At 36.4% G+C, this 21,021-nt stretch overlaps 1 protein-coding gene across 1 annotated transcript; it reads right to left on the bottom strand.

Annotated features, from left to right (window-relative positions):
• Positions 1-174: 174 nt before the first annotated feature.
• LOC142335202 (programmed cell death 6-interacting protein-like) lies at positions 175-19,976 on the bottom strand. The gene is made up of 7 exons (XM_075383587.1): positions 19,771-19,976; positions 19,315-19,372; positions 19,167-19,227; positions 18,857-18,984; positions 3,781-3,934; positions 3,400-3,521; positions 175-375 (listed from the first exon to the last, which is right to left on the bottom strand). Exons 1-7 carry the CDS (start codon positions 19,968-19,970, stop codon positions 178-180), a joined length of 921 nt encoding a protein of 306 aa, XP_075239702.1. The 5' UTR covers positions 19,971-19,976; the 3' UTR covers positions 175-177.
• Between the last annotated feature and the right edge of the window lie 1,045 nt (positions 19,977-21,021).

Below are 21,021 nucleotides of genomic sequence, written 5' to 3'. Positions count from 1 at the left end.
TTCTTAGTTTTCTGAAAACTTAGTGCACTTCCGCACCTTCACAAACTGGGCAAGCTCTGAAAAGATTAAAGCTGAATGTAATAAGTAGCAGAACGCTGAGTACACATTAGCTTTGAAAACTTGAATATTTGCATTTAGCCGACCCTCAGAGGCTAATTCTTATTTCGATTTAGAAAATTATTCGAAAAGCTTACGCAAATGTTTATGTGAGAATAATAATAATAATGATAACAGTACCTGGTATCTGGCAATCTCCTCTCCGTACTTGCACTCTGCCCCGGGGGAGTCTCTCACCCGTTTCAATTCTTTACCCAAGTAGTAGTGAGACAGGGCCTTGTAATGGTCTATCTTGACCACAACATCAGGCAACCAGTTCTGTTAAATACAAAAACAATCATCCAATTTTCTATGGTCAAACATAACCGACTAAACGTCGGACGAATTGCTCTCGAACGACCAGTGGGAGCTCTAATCAATTGCAGCCTGCTTCAGTCGGGGGGGGGGGGGGGGCTAAATGGGACTAAGAAGTTCAATAGTAGGCTTCAAATAACCACATTAGAGGTTAACATATACCACTATTAAGATTTAAAGTGAAAATAGCACCAGTTTCGGTGCACTTTTTATTTGACTTCTGGTATTAAAATGCTGCCAATTGAGTAAAGCCGCTTGAAATTGTGATTGAGAGAGAATTTAAGATCACGCGAAGCGCATAAAGTCAAGGGCGTAAAAGTCACTCGAAAAGTCAAAATTGTCAAGCAAAAATTTTGCATAAAAAAAGACACACACGTTTACAATAATTGCTATGAACTTCGTTCAAGAGCAATTAAACATAGCTGCGAGATTGTCAAAAAAACAGCTGCGATTGCTTCCTTGACCAATATTTTCCCAATAACAGAAGATCAAGAACGTAACCGGCTAACTTCGGGCGAATTGCTCTCAAACGACAGGAGAGCGGTTGGCTTGGTCAGTAGCTAGTCACGGTTTAGTGAGATTAAATGAAGAGGCGTAAGGTAAGCGCAGCGGGGGTGGATTGGGGGGACAGGTGGGGGCGGTGGGTGGGATCAATTTCTAAGAACCGCCCTTCACACCATAAGTGTAAGTATCCAAAACAGATTCTGTTAATCGCATAATTGAAGACTAATGGGCTGAACGGCTCTAGAGAACATAATGCAAACTGAGCGCTACCTCTTTATCCCGTTTCTGAAGACGAAAGGTCAAAACACAAATTCCATTAATATTAAGTTTCAGCTTTCACCACGCTGCTCAACCAATTTTTGAGAACACACTTACGTTGTTTCATTGTAGTTTCAAGCCTTAAAAAAGTGAAAAAATGCAAAATAGCAGAACATATTTGTTAACAAAATCTTATCAATACACATTGTGAAGAAATAAGGGAGACATTAAAAAAATGTTTTTAAAATATGTTGCAATATGTTAAAGTTGAGACACATATGCTAAATTGTCGGTTGGTACAGTCAATAGAACAAACAAAATATAATGTTGGGCAGGTCCGGGGTCTAGCGTTTGGGGGTTAAGGATGGAATGAGGTGGATTAGGGGGGAGTAGGATATGTACTGAAAGTAAAAAAATATACCATTTTAAAACATCTGTCAAAAGAACTTTTTAACAGCAAAATAGCAGCAGTGTTGCTAGGAGCTCCATCAGCGCACAAAACAAAGTCAATTTGCAAAAAACTAAAGATTTTTAACACACTGTATTTGGTTAGTAGTTATTCAATTTGAAAAACAATAGACTAGCGTCCGGCGAATTGCTCTCAAACTCTTATTCAGAAGCTAGCTGCAACTTCGGGCGGCTAACTTAGTTTTATAGGGGGCGGCGGTGGTTCGAGTGTGCTTTCACATCAAGAACTCATGTCTCTTCAACGGTTTCATTGAATCGAAAACTTAGAAATTTGATATTTGGCTTAACGATCTCAGAGAACCTCTCCTTTACTGCACAAAAAATCAGAAGCTCAGACGAAAAAAGAAGATTCAAATAATTGCTTAACGACGTTTGAGAGCAATTAACAGAAAAATATTTGGTAAACTGACTTTTAAAAAATTCTATAAATAGACCAGATTGACTTGGAAAAAACTAACATAGCCAGAGTAGCTGCGAAAAAGACTTGAGTGCCGTATAATAGATAAACGGATAGATATAAGTTTAAGAAGTTATTGGCTATCAAAACCCCATTTAACGATAAATTAATGAAGTTTTAAATTATAAAAGTCATTCGATCGAGAGAGGTAAGTCACGTATGATGAAAACCTAATCACGCAAATCACCTAAAATCGTAAAGACAGAGAGAGAGAGAGAGAGAGAGAGAGAGAGAGAGAGAGAGAGAGAGAGAGAATTACGTCACTACAAACAAAACTAAAGAACATAGCATGACAAGTCCTGAAACAAAATCGAACTATCTTCATTGACTAAACAAAAAACTAGACCTAAATTGGACTAGGAATGGATTGGAAAAACTATTTAGAAAAAATCCAAAACCCAGTGAAAATCAATGTCAAGTCGCCATCTGTGAACAAAAAAAACTAGCGAAAAGGCAACTTTTTGTTCAATACCGTTTCCTTATTCCAATTTAAAATTAGAGCGAACACCACAAACTTCCTGTTTCAGCCTGACCAAAATCATTACTTCAATTTGACTTCAAATCATAAATCGGTGTGAACAGATCTTTAAAGAAAAGACAGCGCCCCAATAAAAAAATTCTGAATTGTAAAAAAACCACAAACACGACAATATAGCTCCGCTCAGCTTACAGCTTGGAAGCTATAAAAACAAACCGACTATCGTCGGATGCATTGCTTTAGAACGACAGATGGAGTCAATTTAATTCATAATGTGTGTAGCGTAGAAATGTTTTACGGATGCAGAAAAATAGTCCCTACAGGGGGTTCGATCCCCTGCCCGCCAGGTTTTCAATCTGTCATCTTAACCACTCAAATACAATGGCTTTGATTTCCATTCACTCTAGAAAGATTGGGAGAGCCATACCCATTCCAATTCAAAATTCTCTTTACGTCTAGACATTCCGCTTACTCAAGAGGTTCGGTGATCCACACACTTAGAGCCTATAGCTCAAACTTCGCTGGAGAGCATATTTATAAACTATTGTAACATTTTCAAGGAAGAAGCGTCAAAATACAATTGTAAATTGTTGAAAGACCTTAAGTTCTTCGAGAACTTCTTAATGGTTCAACTTTTATATCTCTACACAAAATTTTGTTGATGGAGCGGTAAAATATTTGCAACTGAAACAAATTTCAGTTAATAATGTTGCTAAAACAAAATCGCACAAATCGCTCCAAGCCTTCCACACATCTATTCCAACATAAACTAAATGCAGACGTATCAATCAAAATAAGATCTCACTGATTGCGAACAACTTACAAAGTCGTCCTTGAGTACTGAAGAGACTGCTCTCTGAGACTCTGCTTTGGAGTGAGCTGTTTCGTACAAGTCTGCCACTCCGGCTGTCACTTGGGAAAGCACCTTTGGTTTCATCTTCCCACCTGGAATACATTTTTTAAAATTTACATGCTTCAACAGAAGTACAATATCAAATGCCAAAATTTCGCGCTAGAACGAGTGAGTCTTGGATAAACGATGTTATCCTCTTGAGATTTATCACTGGTCCAACAATACAGGGTGAAACAAAAGGGATTCACAGTTCCCCTGCAAATAAAAAAAACTAGCAGGCCACAGACCTAATATTTATATGATACCTAGCTCAACATTTTATAATGAAGCGTGTTATTTATCACAACTTACTGATGTAGGCCTTGATCCAGATACATTCTTGAGCTTGTGCTTGACAGAAAGCGACCAGAAAGCTGAGGAACTCAGACGAGAGATCGTTTGTAGAAACCTGGCCAACCATTGCGGCTCCATGATCTCGAAGATACTCGAATATCCCTGCTGCTTGCTAGAACATAACACATTTTGTGATTATACAGATTTTCTGAACTCCAATCGAAAAATTAACTTCTACGACAGCAAATTCAGTAATTGCGAGTAAGCAAGAAAAATAGCCCAATAGCCTTCTAAGGACGCAGCCTTTTGAGAAACCTCTCATTAAATCGAAGGACTTAAGACATGATCTCCACTTCGGTGGGTGCAAGCTTAGATTTGTGAGCAGTGTACTAAATAGGGGGATAAAATTGATGGGTCTCTTCAACTGAACCCAAGATCATCACCTCAAGCAAAAGGGTATTATCGTAAGTGCTTGCGCTGAAGTGGCATTACACGAACGATACTAGCTACACAATAACCAAATCACTGACGCAATTTTTTCTCCGAAGATCCCCACGTCTTAAACCATTTGAACTCTTTTAATTTTGGAAGGTCTTCAACCCTTTGAACCCTTTTGTAGTCGGAGGGTGTTCAACCCTTTGAACCCTCTTGTAGTTGGAAGGTCTTCAACCCCCGGAAGTCCTGTTGAACATTTTACGATTGGTGCTCCAAAAGACTACTGGCTTTTCTCTGAACAACTCATGGATTACAAATGTTTTTTGACAGTACGCAGGACACTTAGTGCTGTTGCATTAATTCGAACACGAGTATTTACTCCTACAGCTCTTCGCTGCAATCCGGGCGTACGTAACAATGTGACATTTTAAAGCATACTAGCGTTGGCCAGTGGAATCCTGTGCCACCATGAATAATCCAGAGTTCGTAGTATGTCCACTGAGGTATTGAAATTAAGTAGTACAGAACCTTGAGACAACTCAATTTTAATTTGGTATCAAACCTCGAAACATCAATGACAACATCAGATAAGCGGTATTTGCTGAAAGCAGAGTTTTAGTTTAGGCCAAAAAACTGCAGATAACAAATCGGTCATACAGGTAACCGAATTGCTCCGTGCTCACCCACCAACTGTTGATCAAAATGGTCTTATCCGTTCTTACAACCGCAACAAACGGTTAATCGAAGTTAATTTTAATGTTAAGCATCCCATCATCTTAGATGCACGCCAACTATGTACCCAAACTATTGCACAGCAATCTTGGCTGCCATTTAAAAGTGACTTGCCCATCAGCCTGCTTCCATTACTAACAACACCCACCGTTCATGATATTGGTTCATACTACGTGACTGTGCGCAGGACCGAAAGAGGTGGGGATCAAGTTTCAACTTCCCTTATTGTGCCAGCAGACATTGCTGCTACATCATGAACAAATTGAAATCGAGCTTTTTGTATTAAAACGAGATACGACTTTCATGACTTGTTCAAATCATTTTTCAAAAACTGTTCACCGCAACTCAACTACTCCTGGAATATTGACAGAGACGAGTTTGGTCACCATAAATGTTACGCCTCTGTGCAGTCATACGCAAACGCAGTTAGGTCACATTGGAATAAAGAGTTAGTGCCCGTAAACTGTAGTAACAAGTATCAACGCCTGCCGACCATCGCCTGAAAAACCTAAGGTACGCATTGAAGATTTCTCAGGGTTCAGATAGACTCACACTTTACGTTCATCGACCGCAAGAGAGCACTGATTTTCCCAACATCTTCCGGCCGGGAGGATATCACTGACAATAAACAAGCAGATAAGAAAATCTTGACAAAGCAGAATTGATTTTAAAATCTACACCAAACACCGAGTAAACTTACAGAACCTGATTAAAAGTTTAAAAACTAATAAAGTGTATCGTCGGCTATATAGCTCTTATTCGACTGTCGAGAGGTCAACTTCGTCAGTAGCTGCTTCTTAGGCAGGCTAGCTTTAGCTTAATTGGAAGGGGAGGGTGAGCGCAATCCTGCGGGGTTACGGGTGGAGGTAGGGAGGGGATGGAGTGGGGTAAAAGTTGGGAGGAGCAGGAGGTGGTGGAGGCAGTGGGGGGAGAGGAAATGAGTTGGGGAGGGGGGGGGGGTTGAAGGTGGAGTGTATGCACACTCTAAGAACCGCTCTTTATACCATGACATGAGTTTGTCTCTAAATTTTTGCATACCCAAAGACTAGTGAGCCGCAGAAACAAAGGCTCTAAGAAAAATTAGTGCCCTCCGGGCATTCTCTGTCCATTCTGTTTTTAGGACTAAAAGTAAAGAAAGTGAACAACGAATTTCCATCTCATTATAATCATACAGCACTAAAATATCTCAGGGAGAAAAAATATTTACAAAGAAATTATCATAAGGAAGAAAATTGATGCTACAGTTGGATTCTTCAAACATACCCGGCAGATTGCCGGAAAATATTCGCCGTTGATTCCAATGAGCATGATTGGGATTGAAAGAATAGATATTGAAAAAAAAAAGATTTTTGTACAAAAACATTTTTTAAGTCCGATTCATTTTGATGGCATTTCGTAGTTGAACATACTTCTGTTTCTTAGAGAGAGGCTACAGGGGCTACTATCAATACCAAAAAGCATTAAAGAGAGGTAACTAATACTTATAGGAACGACGTTCAAATAGCGGACATCTAAAATTGGGCTTTATGGGTTCATCCCGTTTCTATTTCTGACTTCAATTTTTTATACTGACTCAGTTCACTTTCAATTGGTTTGCTGAGCAACTGATGTTCAAAATCACTTTTAGCAGAATGAGAGAAGAGAGAAACTAGCCTAGAGAAGTCAAAAAGATTTCACGCAAAATATTGAAAAGCGGCAAAATGAGGTAAAGCGAAAAATTTTTTTTGTTCGACGAAGTAAAAAAATAATAGGAGCGCTATAATAGCCGGCTGAGAAGACGAGGGCGGCTATCAAAAGAAAGGAAGTTTTCTTTTAGGATCTCCGCAGCCCAATTGCAAATTTGTTTATCATTGTAGCCCGTTTCAGTTTTCCTAATATTTGGATTTAGTTTTTATGGTAAACAAAAAGTTCTTTCATCGTTTCGATTTCATTGGTTTTAGTGTTGGATACTCTTCAATTTGATTTACTGGGAATTTTTGATTTCTTTTTCCAAAAACGCAAAACTGATTTCCGGTCTCAAAAAGCCTTATGAGAAAATTTTTAGTAAAGGATCTCGACAATTATCATTATTGTTTCTATGAAAACAAGCTTTGACGGCCACATCAATTCTCTTTTGGGTGAAGTTATCAAATTGTTGTCGATTCGATTCAATAAAACCGCAGAGTAAGCATTCTGACTAATGACAGGTGCATTATGAGTAAAAACATAACAGTTGTCTGATAATACCTCTCGTAGGATATGGAAGGTTATTACAACACAAGCCAACTTATGTAGAATATTTGTCCACCTCACACCTTGCTATGTTAATGATGAGTCGACATGTACCCTCATGCATTTCATTCATTTACTCTTACTAAGAGAGCAATTTTTAGCTATATATCGTCAGTTTGGAGAACTACTTCGAAAGAAAAAACGAACTCTGCTTTCGAGGCATTTAGAGTTAATCTGTGCATTTCATAATAATGAGGATTAAAATTCCAATTCATTTTTTGCATCTATCAAACTATATGTGGATGTAAAATAAGTATCACAACTGATAACCAATTGATAAATTTGATCACGGAGCATTGATATACAAATTGAACAGTAGAGGTTTCAGTATTGTTTCTCGGGCACACCTTGATAGAGGTTAATCGACGATTCATTTAATGTCGGTAGGCTTTGTTTTCTTATGACGTTCGGACAACTATTCAAGCACCACAAGTTAAGCACTCGCGATGAACCCCTTTTCATGCTTCAATATCAAAATATTGCCTTGAATTGAATCTAACTCATTAGATAGATCGTATTTCTTTTGATATGTAACTTTCTTTAAAAACTCTGCGTTTTTTGCGCTAAAAACACAGTCATCATGGGGATATTTAAGACCAAAAAAAAACTCGAGCTTTGGAAAGAAGATAGCTTTTCAGTAAAAAATCAACTCATTGATCTCTAATTTATCAAAAACTTCGGAAAATGACCTAATAATTATGATAGGTCTGAAATTTTAGGATCAGTCTGATCACACTTCTCAAATAGCGCTCAAACTGTTTTCTTAAGCTTACTGCGAAGAAATCCTTCCACCAAAAAAGCATTGAACAGTGATCAATATATTTTTGCCATCATCAACTAACGAAGCAAGGATGTCTGTGAGTGCCATCAATTTAGGACTATTAATTCTTTTATGATGAAAGAGTTGAAATGTGCATACATTTCTCCTTCATGGTCCATTTTTAATATGAAAATCCAGTGACAAAACGTTTCTTCTGATGTGAACTGATTTCTCAAAAAAACTCATTATTAGTTTCTGCGTTTTTGTGATGCACTCTCGTGTTATTACGCTAGGAACTATGATCAGTTTCAATTGCCGAGTCAAATGAGAACATTTTGCAATAGAAAAAATTACGTTATGATATAGTCGAAGACTTTTTTATTGGTTCTTTATTTACATTATTCAGATCATTCGGTCCTTATAGTGTGTCTAAGGTAATTATTGTTGTCTTTCAAGCAGTTTAAATTTTTAGCACCCAACAGAATCACTTTTTTAGTTAGTGGTATTAATCAAGAGCGCAACGATATCCCAAAAAACCTTTTTGGTTGGTTTCATTGGGGTTGTAGCTAAAGTTTATCAAAAATTTTGAAGCCCCTCTGAAGTCTTGTACAGCAATTCAACTGGGATTGATTGAGTTTGTCTGTTTTTGGAAAATTAGTTCATTTTGTGCGCATTGAAAAGATTTTTTATTTAAAGAGTCCTTCTAAATTCGTTGCATTTTTACTTTGAAGTCTATCATAACGGAAGGCAGTATACTTCTGCGTCGTTAACTTCGCAAAGCCTTTAATCAAATCACTCGTGAGATACGCTTCTGTTAGACCGAGAAATTTATTAAAAAAAACTATCGAGAGAAGTTTTTTAATGATCTTATTTCTTTTAATGCATTGAAAACAATAGAAAAAAATCTCAAGCCAAGGGTAAAAATTTTGTGATTAGCAAATAGAAACCATATATTAAGATATCTCTAAAGTATCCCCGTGATTACTGGGAGTTTACAGCATCAGAACACCTTAGTGTTTTCCTCATTAGAGTGAAAAAACAGCCGGCAGATTGCCGGAAAAAAGCCGCGATAGACGCTTGGGGCCTTCCATGAATTGAAACAACTAAATAGATTAGATAGACAGATCGACCACCAGTCCTTTAATAGACCACTAGCACTAGACTTTTCGGGTTAGCTTTGGACTGTCATTTTTATGAGACACATAAGCTCTAAGGAGAAAGCCCTAATAGGGCTTTTCAAAATTAGGATCTTTTCCGTTTGTGCCCCCTCAGGTTAGTGGGCGCGTATTAATTGCACCCCTCAGATGCACGTGCAATAATTTTTACATAATGACCTATTATTTAATGGCACGTGCTCTGTAACTGGGGGGGGGGCGCATAACGTACTGGGGGCACAAAAGAAGAAGATCCCAAAACTAATAATCGAAATCAAAAACTCAAGACTAATAATCAAGAATTAAGGCATATATGTTTGGCACTACTTAGATGCACCTTATTGACCTTTACAAGTAAATGTTCATGAAACTTAAAGATCCAGAAGTGAGTCTAGAAGTCATTTTTTTGAGTGAGGTAAGTCATTGAAAAAGTCAATTCCAAGAAATCAGGGTAAGACGAGACAAAAATCTGTTAGACGAAGTAAAAAAACATAGCAGGACAAGTCCTGAAATTCAATCCAAGGAATTGAATGAAAAACAATCCTAATGTACTTGAGCAGCAGATCAATTGAACAATCGCCGCCAAAAAGACGAAATCTCGAAAGTTGAAAACCTAAAAGAATCAAACTATACAAAAAAAAACAATTATTCCTAAAATTCTTGAAGCTTTTAACCTGAAGGCCAGTTATGACACAATGCAATATAGTCATTAACTCACGGAAAAGACTTGAAACAGATTAATTTGACACTAAAGGTAGATAATCTCGAAAAAATGACAAAAGGTTCAAAAAGAAATGTGACAAATGCTTCAAATGAAAAGGAAAAATTTAAAGATACTTTTCAAAAACTGGAGAAAATGTTCAAATTCATTTCTCTATGGAGTTCTGTCTTGTAACTCATCTGCAACATTTAAAATTTTCGTTGGCCAATGAAGATAGTTAAACTCAGAAAATGACAAAGAAACTTCAAAAAATTTGAAAACAATCAGAAAAATTTAAACTGCAAGCTTTATTTTAAAATAACTTATATTTGCAATCTAAAGAAGAGGAAAACTATTTTGTTGCTACTAGAAACTCTGCAATAACATAATAGCAAACTCAATAGCAGCAAACCCCTGGCCACTGAGGAAAAAGACTTAAATTTCAGGAAGTCACAAAAATTACAATTTGAAAACCGCTAAAAGCTGTCATATTAACATTTTGAAACACATTCCCCATTACCACTAGAAACTAAGCAGTAACCTATTATCAAAACCTAAACGAAATGTTTTGGCTGTCCAGCTAAGAGAAGCCTAAAAATTGACAACCATTTTCAAAAATTTGAAAAATTGGCTTATGCCATGGCCAACTAAAATATTACAGTAAACTATTAGCAAATCCTAGACGAGATTTCTTGCCCCCTGGAGCTGGAAAACTTCAATGACAATTAATGTCTAAAAATTGGAAAAAACTGTAAGTTTTATTTTAAAAAAAAGGTAAAATTCGTAAAGTTGAAAACCATTCCGTTACCACTAGAAACTAAAAATAACCTATTATTGTGACACCAAGAGCTGAAACAAAATATTAAAAAAAAACTTGAAAAAATTTTATAAATTAGAATAAATTACTGTGTTTGTTTGTTGTAGCAATACATATAGCTCTTAAAATGGCCATAAAAAGTAATTACGTCTTGCAAAAGACCTTTTACAACTTTTACAAACCTCAATTTCAGACTGGTCCAAAAAGTCCGAAAAAAGACGAAAAAATTGCAACGGTTTGGGCTCAAAAACATCTGAAAATGACCTGTTAACCTTGAATTACAGCCTTCCCAGTAGCTTCACCACTCGAAGCTAAGTACTTGAAGAACTACTAAACGCGGCTAAGGGCCTCTAATGAATCTTGATGCCCGCTGAGCTTTACCTAATTATCCCGTTTTGAAAGCTCGAAGTCATGAAAAAAGGTGTGAAAACATCTTACAAAAACAAAAAAGACTTACAAAAACAAATTTAGGAGCCCTATTATAGCCCCCTGGAATTGAGGACGCGGCTATTAAAAATTACAACTTTTCCGTTCTATTTCAGTGCAATCCAAGTCCAGAAAAAACTAGACGTAGTTTGTTAGTGCTTGCGTATCCGGGGAAATTATAACAGTTTATTTGTTTCCGTGACCAGAAATGTGATTTTATGGTTCTGATGTCTGGCGATATAGTAAACACGGTTGCCGGATATTGCGTTATATTATGATGTCCCATGGATTTGCTATGCAGACCAGTATCTTTGCTGTTGATAACTCTGAAGATGTTTTCTTTTGCAAAAGTTGTCTACAATTATCCCGTTAATCAGTAATGAGTATTTGAAAATAGCAACACTTCTGGCAACAGTTTAACAGTTTGTCTTTGTGAAAGAGTTCATAAGTCCGAAAGTAAGACGCACATTACGATGCTAAAGGAAGTCATTATTTTCAACGTTTTTGACCATGTGGTTGGGTTTTGAAATCTTAATATTGTCTCTATCACCTCTATAGTACTAAGGAATTAATCAGTTAAACATCAGTATGACAATTTTTCGATTGTATTTTGGCTGACATTTGTCCTGCGAAAAACTTTGCATATAAATTGGTCAGAGTTCTTTTCAAGATTTATTTGATAATATTTTTTGAGGAACTCGAACACTGCAGTTTTTCTGTCTTTTTACAGTAAAATTTTGACCCGTCATGTAAAACAAGCGCATGTATTTTTCGTTCAGTGTGTTTCTCCGAAAGAACAATTTTCGCCTCAGTTGTCGACCATCGGTATGGATGAGTAGCAATATCATCAGGAACAGTTTTATCAGTTTGCTGTGTGGCTATTATATTGATGCACAACAATAAATTTGTTCAATTAAATTTGTCGACAAAAACGGTTGAATCACACTGTTAACCATTCAGGCTCAGCCTGTTTTGTTTATTTTGCCGTTGATAATGCCGTTGTACCTCCACTGACCTCGCTTGACAACTTATCATAAAAAAATGATAAATTACTCTTGATATCTCTCCTTCTCTGCAACTTTTTACAATTGTTTATAAATTTCTCGATTTCAGCTTTTGCAAGCGGCACGTAAGCTTCTTTAGTTGGCATGATATTTTTTAAAATTGGATGAAGGGCTGATTAAATGCTTGCTTTTCTTCTAGAACAACGAGTAACATATAAGCGCAAAAGATTTGTTTATTGCAAAGTTACTAGCAGGCCTGCAAAACCATAACCAGAAAATCATTTACACGAATAGAAGGTTTAAAAGAAGTAAAGGTTTGTTTCGCACCAATTCGAGCCCGGACCCATGCCCCCGATTAACAGCCATAGGTCTCACAACTTAAGCTATCTATGTGCATTGCACTTGTCTTTTGCTCTTTCTACAGCCAATTTACGGATAATGGCGTTTGTGAATTGCTTGTTTTTGCTACACCGCAAGCTTAATCAGCGCAAAATCTGCAAATTAGGAGCTTAAAAAGGATACTAAAGCGCGTCTCAAAACGTATTTATTACGCTAGGTTGCAAGATTAAGGACCCCTAAAACATAAGTCAAAACGACTTAAACTACACAAAACTTTGTTTCATAGCAACTTTATGGATAATGGTAACAGAAAAACACTTCAAACTTCAGATTAGCGGTCTTTCATCTTACGAACTGCGCTGTAAACACTACAAACCACCATTTCTCACAATCACTTTTGTCTTATCAATAAACATGTTTCAGATTGAAAGCATCTGAGATTACGCAAACATCGGAAAAAAGCGTGAAAAATTTAGTTGAAAGCTAAGTGTTCTAGAATGGCTCAGAATCTGTACGCTAACACACGTTTGCAGAAAAACACACGTTTACAATAAGAACTTAAAACTTAGTTCGGGAGCAATTAAAAAAGACGTAGTATCCAGTACCCAGGACAGTAAACTCTCCCTCATCGAGCTTGCTTTCAAGCCCTCTTAGCCTCGTGGTAACCGATCCCGACTAAAAGTCTTTTATCCCAGGTTCGGTTCTCACCCATCTACTTTGAGCCTTTTAGGTCATTGAACTCTCACGATATGTTCGTTTAACCATGCTGCTCAATGCGGCTCCTAAACATGCGCTTCGAGAGGCCCCTTAAACATGCAAAAAAAAACTTTTCCAAATTTAAGAGCTCACGCGTTTAATATATAGGATTAGCATTTTTTTGTAACAAACAGACACATAAAACCACTCAGCGTAGCAGGAAATGACAGGCGGAAAAAAGTCGATTAGAAATTTTCATGTCTACAAAAAGAAGGGTACCCGACTCCGGTGCGATCCCTCGACCCTCAGATTAGCAGTCATCCATCTTACGAACTGCGCTATAACGACTACATACCACCGTTTCTCACAATTGTTTTCATCGTAACAAAAAACATATTTCAGATTGAGAACATCTGAGATAACGCAAACATCGAAAGTAAAGCAAGAAAAACTTAGTTGAAAGCTAAGAGTGTTCTAGAGTAGCGCAGAATCTGTACGACTAAGACTTTGCCGACAAACACACGTTTACAATCTAAACTTCAAACTTATTTCGGGAGCAATTAAAAAACACGTAGTTCCCAGGACAGTAAATTATCCCTCTTGGCGAGCATACTTTCAAGCCCTCTTAGCCTCGTGGTAACTGCACCTGACTAACAGTCTTTTGTCCCAGCTTCGGTTCTCAACCATCTATTTTGAGCGTTTTTAGGTCATTGAACTCTCTCGATATGTTCGCTTAACCAAGCTGCTCAATGCCGCTCCTTAACATGCGCTTCGAGAGACCCCTTAAGCAGGCAAAAATTTTGTCCAAATTTAGAGCTAACACGTTTAATATATAAGATTAGCATTTTTCTTTCTAACACAGGAACATAAAACGACTCAGCGTCGCAAAAAGCGCTCTCAAACAACAGGCGGAAGGTTGTTGATTAGAAACTTTCATGTCTACAAAAAGAAGGGTACCCAACACGGGTTCGAACACGACCCTCAGATAAGCAGTCATCAACCTTACCAACTGCGCTGTAACGACTACATACCACGCTTTCTCACAATCGCTTTTATCGTATCAATAAGCATATTTCAGATTGAGAGCAAATAAGATCACGCAAAGAAAGTAAAGCGTGAAAAGCCTAGTTGAAATCTAAGAGCCTTCTAGAATAGCGCAGAATCTGTATGGCTAAAACTTTGCAGAAAAACACACGCTTACATTAAGAACTTCAAACTTAGTTGGGGAACAATTAAAAACACGTAGTACCCAGGACAGTAAAGTCTCACTCTTATCGAGCATGCTTTCAAGCCCTCTTAGCCTCGTGTTAACAGAACCTCACTAACAGTCTTTTGTCCCAGGCTCGGTTCGCACCCATCTACTTCGAACCTTTTAGGTCATTGAACTCTCTCGATATGTTCGTTTAATCATACTGCTCAATGCGGCTCCTAAACATGCGCTTCAAGAGGCCCCTTAAACATGCAAAAAGTTTGTCCAAACCTAGAGCTCACGCGCTTAATATATAGGATGACACCGTTAAATTCGATCGTTCGATTAGGTTTTTACGCCAGCTGTGATTAGCGTCTGTTGCAGCTATTTTTAGTTGTCAAATGGTCAAACAAAAACAAAATATCAGACAGAAGTCGATAGTACAAAAAAAACAATTCAAACAGAGCCGGCAGATTATCGAATAAATGCAAAATAGACTTCATAAAACCATTCGATTTGAAGCAATAAAACTGAGGAAAGATTAAGACGGAAAAAGCAAAATGAATTTTTTTTTGGAGTTGCGGTGCCAGAAGCTTCAAAATATAAAGGCTGTGTTCAACAAACGATTATTAAATAATTATCAAATAAATTACTAACGAAACTAAACAAAAAAATCAGAAAAATCAAGCAAAAAGATAATATTTAAATAAAAAAAGTTTAAAAAAAAACAAGCGTGATCAATTTTCGTATAATATTGTCTGAAAATTGATAGCGAAGTCTGGAGAACTGTTCTCAATACACCTTAAAATACAGTTACTGCTAATTTATTGAGTACCTACACGACACCCGAAACATTTGAAACAAGAGCAAGTGCTAAAAGTACAAAAACTAAAGAATTGAATGATAAAAAGAAAATATGTACTATCAAACCTTCCAACTGTTCCTACATAGTAACACAAACCTTACAATAAACTATAAATAAACAGTTCTATAATAAAATCTTCCATATTCTATAAAATTCTATAATTCATAATATTCAGAAAGTCAGAAAAAAACGGAACAAACAGGCAAAAAACTTCAAAGACAGAAAATACTAACATAACCAATTAACGTCGGGCGAATTGCTATCAAACGACCGGCGATTGGTTGGCTTCTTCAACAGCTATCCAGGATTTAGTTAGGCTAGCTTTAGCTCAGTTGAAAGGGCGTGAGCTTAGGGTAATAGATACTCACATCACGCCACAACAGCAGCTGAAGTGCGGCATCAACAAAAGATTTCAGGAGAGAGAGATAACACGTGAACGAGAAGAAGGAAAGGCACCCCAACCAACAGAGAGAGAGAGAGAGAGACAGAGAGAGAGAGAGAGAGGGAGATAGAGACCACTAGAAAGTTTTCCATGATGAGATTCGACTCTGCATTTTCTCGTTTTCTAGCCTTGCTAGTAATTAACTCATTATAAAACGGAAATTGCAAAACTGGAAAGAACAGGTTCCACATTTCGCAGTTAAAAAAATTCGAAAACCAATTTTTGGTTTGTGGAGTTCTATCATGTAACCCATCTGCAAGACTTAAAGGTTTCGTTCGCCAGTAATGATAGTTAAAATCAGAAACAGACAAAAATACTAACTTAAAACAATTGCAAAATTAAAAATCTTGCAAAAATTTGTGATACTAAAATCTTCAGAACCAAATCATTGCATCAGGAGACCATCCAGTATCCCTATTTCAAGCCATAAACAGTTTCACTGGCTCATAAAGATCCATACACTTGCAACATGATAATTTTTCGGAAATTTGGAAAGTATTAAACTTTCTCAAAAAATTGCAAAAACCCGAGGGATTAGAAATTTATAACCATTCCATTATTTCTAGAAACTATGCAGTAACTTTTTATCAAACTTCGGAGGAGGTCCTTGGGCCCCTGGTTCCAAAAATGTTTAAAAATATTCAAAAAAATTGAAAATTGCAAATATTTAAAAAATATATTCAAATTCATGATAAAATCTTAAAAAAACTTCCCAATGCATCCAGAAACTATGCAGTAACCTATTATCAAACCCTAGAGGAGGTTCGCTGGCACTTCTTGAGGCTTCAGAAACCTAAACAATGAAAAATTTTTGTATAACATAAGCAAGTTTTAACAAAAATGCTGAAATTTGTTATATTAATATGTTGAAAACTATTCCGTGACCAATAAAAATTTTTCAGTAACTTATTTTCAAACCTTTAAGGAGGTTTGAAAATTGATAAAAATTAGTATGAAATTGCATGTTTTTGTTTGGATTACCAAAACATTTAGCTCTTAAAGTCATAAAAAGTACTTGTCTTGCAAAAGACCTTTGTCTACTTTAACTAGCCTAAAATTTAGACTTGCTCAACAAAAAAATGAAATAACAAAAAAACAAAAATTTGCAACATTTTGGGCTCTAATGCGACTTAATGCCCGCTGGGTGCTACCTGTTTATCCCGTTTTTAAGGACGAAAAGTCAATTGGGTCAAAATCTGTTGAGCGAAAAATCTTCGTTTGAGAGCAATTAAAAATGTTTAAAGTTATCCTATTTTCCTGTTAAAACAAAATCTATATTGCCCAAATCAAAAGGCCACGAAAAACCATCCCAAAAGCTAATTTCAACCAAAAAAATACGCCAGACACTGAAAACATGAAAAAGTACAATAACCGCTAAAAAGCCACCAAAACGGCGAAATCACAAAAATATAAAACTCTAATATGATTGAGATGGACAAAAATGCCCCTAAACAGACAATTATTTATAACAACCTCTTTACTCGAAAAAAAAGTAGAAACTAAGAAAATTGCTTCGAAAAAGCCACATGTGATCAAAATATTCCGCTCGCTCAGCACAAATATTTTACACCTACTTTTCTCTCTCTCTCTCTCTCTCTCTCTCTCTCTCTCAAAAACGCAGCATGAACTGAAAATCACTTTCCCTTTTCTCGCTGCTCTTCAATTCGTTCCGCCGTTTGACCTAAACACTTAGTTTTTTACGTCTGGCATTGACTTTAACATCTTGTTTTAAATACACTCCAAAATACTATCCTTAAAAAAAGACATTCCACAAATACTCAAAGACACAAAGACCAGCAGGACTAATATAATTGCTACCAACTTCAATTCAGAGCACTCAATAACGCGACTTCTGAACTTATTGTAGGTTTTTATACTTCATTGCTGACCAATTTTCAGCCAGATGTTCACCTCATGACGTAAATCAGACCAGTTACAAAGAGGACAAAGATGATTAGCCACCCAACACCTATTGCCGCTACAAACCTTTTTATGCTTATACGTGGCGACCGTTTTGTTCTATACTGATAAGTTGAAACTGACTGCAACGAAATATGAAATTAATATGATTGTGTGGATTACATAATCGATATTCTTAAAAATATCGAAAAAAACATACCCGGCAGACTGCCGGAAAATAGCCACCGTTGATCCCCATAACCAAGATTGTGATTGAAAGAACAAAAAAAAACTAACGACAAAAAAATGATTTTTGTACACAAAAATTTAAAGTGCAAACTATTTTGAAGTCATTTTGGAGCGGATCTTACTCCTGTTTCGTAGAGAGACGATACAGGGGCTAGTATCAATACCAATAAGCATTAGAGATGGTAACTAAGAACAAGTTCGAGTAACGGGCATCTAGAATTGGGCTTTATGGGTTTATCCCGTTTCTAATTCTGATTACGTTTTTTGATACTGACTCTGTTGATTTTGAATTGCTTTGCTGAGCAACTGCTGTCTAAAAACACTTTTAGCAGAATGAGAGAAGAGTGAAACTAGCCAAGAGAAGTCAAAAAGATTTCACGCAAAATGTTGAACAAGCTGTGAACTAACGTTAAAGCCAAAAATTTTTATTCGACAAGTAAAAAAAGCCGGACAAGTCCTGACGTACAATTCAAAGAATTTTCGTTGACTAAACAAAAAACTAGACCTAGAACGCACTACGAGTGAATTAGGATAACCATTTCTAAAAAATCGGATCAAAAATTTAGAAGAACAGAAAATCTAAGTCAACGCCGCATGTGAACAAAAAAGCACTAGCGAGAAATGGAAACAAACAAAAAACTAGGCCTAGAATGAACTATGAATGGATTGAGAAGACCATTTAGAAAAAAATCCGATTCAAAAATGAAAAACAGTAAAAATCGAAGTGAAATTGCCGCATGTGAACAAAAAATCACTAGCGAGAAAACAAATTTTTGTTAAAACACCGTTTTCTAAGTCTACTTTATTAGAGCAAAAAATATCACGGCACAAAACCACTCGCTTTTTCGCTCCACTTCCTGTTTCGGCTTGACTAAAATCACTACTCCAATTTGACTTCAAAAATCATGAAAATGAGTGAACAGGTCTTAAAAAAAGACAGCGCCCCAATAAAATTCAAGTTCTTTGAATTGTAAAATAGGAGCGCTATAATAGCCGGCTGAGAAGCTCAGGGCGGCTATTAAACAAATAAATTCTGGAAGCAAATGCAGGAGCATAGAAATTGAGTTCGATAAGAAATAACTTATAAGCTAAGAATGTAGAAAATTTAATGTTTACTTGGTAAAATTTAGTGGCCGTTTGCATCGAGGCATCATCGGTAGAACGGATTCCAGCTGCAATTTGACTCATGAAAGCTGCCACATCGTAGAGCACCGCTGCCTTCTCAAATCCACTGTTCGATAACGCTACACAGCAAACAATAGATACAATGTGTATAACCAACTATTTACATCAAAACTTGCACATTTAGCTTAAAGAAATTTTCGGGTGTCCAAGTTAAGACAACTGATTTCTTATTCAGGTTGTCGGATTTTGAAAATTCGTCAAAAGCAGAAATGGAAAATTTTCAACTTCGGGTTTCACTCACATTTTTTGGCACCGAACACGCCTTTGCCAAAAGAGTCCCTCCACATAAAAGAAACTCGAATCTAAAACAGATGCAGTGATACTATTTATCATTTGACAAATAAGATAAATCTAATCGGGTCCCTGTGTCGCTTAAGATCAATTCTTACCTCATTATTATCTGTGATAGGGAATCGTTTTTCCATAGATGAGAATTGATCGTAGTATCTAAAAAGACAAAGTCCCTCCAAAACTCTGAACAATGAGTACGCACCAATAAGCCTCAGCATGTACATTAATCCACCTACCTTTATCTCGTATCATTCCGATCTAATGCTGACATATGACTCAATAGACACAAATAACTCAGAATCTATATAATGCTAGCTTCGATCGATTTTCATTGTGTCTTCAATATTGCGTTTAAGGAAACATCACAGTATTCACACTATTGATATTTCCCTATGCAAAAAGTAGTGTTCATTTTAGAACACATCAATTCAACTAACAAGTCGTCACAGAATCTAAGGACATGTTAATGGATTGAATCACTAAGATCTGAAAGGTCGTCTATATTTTATTAACAATATATAATCGACCAGATAAAAGTGCATTCAATTTCCTACCTCTGCAATATGTTGAGTCCGACTTCAGTCCTGTCGGGGAAGACAAGCACAGCCGTGTTTCTACTCTTGGTCAGAGTAGCCAATGCATGTATAGCATCTTCTTCACTGGTACCAGAGCTTCGCACGTGACTCTTCAACAGCTTAGCAAAGTCGATTTCACTTGTAGTCTTCAACGGAATGCCCTTCAAGGACTTAGCCATTATTGATGATCTGAAAATAGTTCCAGAGTGTGAAACGAAAAAGAACTTCCAAAATTAATATAATACAGCTTCACTTTTTCACATTCTTCTAGCAAAATATTTGCTGAACGTTATTTGGAACGACATTAAAAACAACAAGGAGCCGAGTAGGATCATAAATTCATTTTAACACACTCTTCCCTATGTTCCATTAGAAGAGCAAAACAACGAAATAAATTGATCTCAAAAAATTAAAATTCATTAAAATTTTCCATTAGAAAATTTTTCACCTTTATAGCTTCTATATACCAAAAGCACGTTAAAAATCAATTTTGAAAAATTTCGATCCCTGAAGATGCATGAGAGCGCTTTTTCTCAAAACAAAATAACAATAACGAGGATCTTAAAAGCTGGCCGAAAAACCGGAATCACATTACCATATGTTAAAATCATTTCAAAAAGAAACACACCTCACGTAAAAACCTTAAGAATGTCTTTGCCCTATACAAAAAATGCAGTGAATTTCATTAAAAAGGACTGTACAAAAGAAAACATCCGAAACAATCCAGATTTTAAAAATCTCAGTTGATTTTGTCTTCGAACCACATTATATGGCTCTAAAATACACTAGAATCATGTACACAGGGTTACATATTCTTTACTCTTCAAAAAGTTTTAACTAAAAATCCAAACTAAGAGAACAAATTGCCTTGTAAAAACGGCTAAAAACGGTCAGCTTTGTGCACCTTTTTGTACGAAGAAACTATTAAAGGTCAAAAAATGTTTCGCTCAATCAGCACATGAACAAGGGTTCTTTCAATCTGAAAAATTTGTTCAACATGACAATTTTGTCAATTCCGATCTTAGGTGAAAATGCTGACTGAATCAATAGTACTTCCATTTAAAAAACCTATAGAAAACCAACACTCTTGTTCCAGTTAAAAACATAGACGGAAGAATTCCGGAAACGACTTGAAGAGTCAGCAAATTCAGGAAAAACACCTTGAGATTACAAATAGAACAAAACAAGCCATACTAAAAAAATGCGGTTTGATATCAATAGTCACAATAC

The sequence above is a fragment of the Convolutriloba macropyga genome, chromosome 2 (assembly GCF_964194025.1).
Source record: "Convolutriloba macropyga chromosome 2, txConMacr16.3, whole genome shotgun sequence".
Lineage (NCBI taxonomy): Eukaryota > Metazoa > Xenacoelomorpha > Acoela > Convolutidae > Convolutriloba > Convolutriloba macropyga.
Note: the sequence above shows the minus strand (reverse complement) of the source record. Positions and strands in the feature narration are given on the sequence as shown.

Excerpts from the sequence above, each read along its gene's own strand:
- LOC142335202 (XM_075383587.1), bottom strand. The coding sequence starts at position 19,970 with ATGGCTAAGTCCTTGAAGGGCATTCCGTTGAAGACTACAAGTGAAATC. Across the intron at positions 3,935-18,856 it reads CGGCCACTAAATTTTACCAA|CAAGCAGCAGGGATATTCGA; the intron begins GTAAACATTAAA and ends GTTATGTTCTAG. Across the intron at positions 376-3,399 it reads CAGTACTCAAGGACGACTTT|AACTGGTTGCCTGATGTTGT; the intron begins GTAAGTTGTTCG and ends TGTATTTAACAG.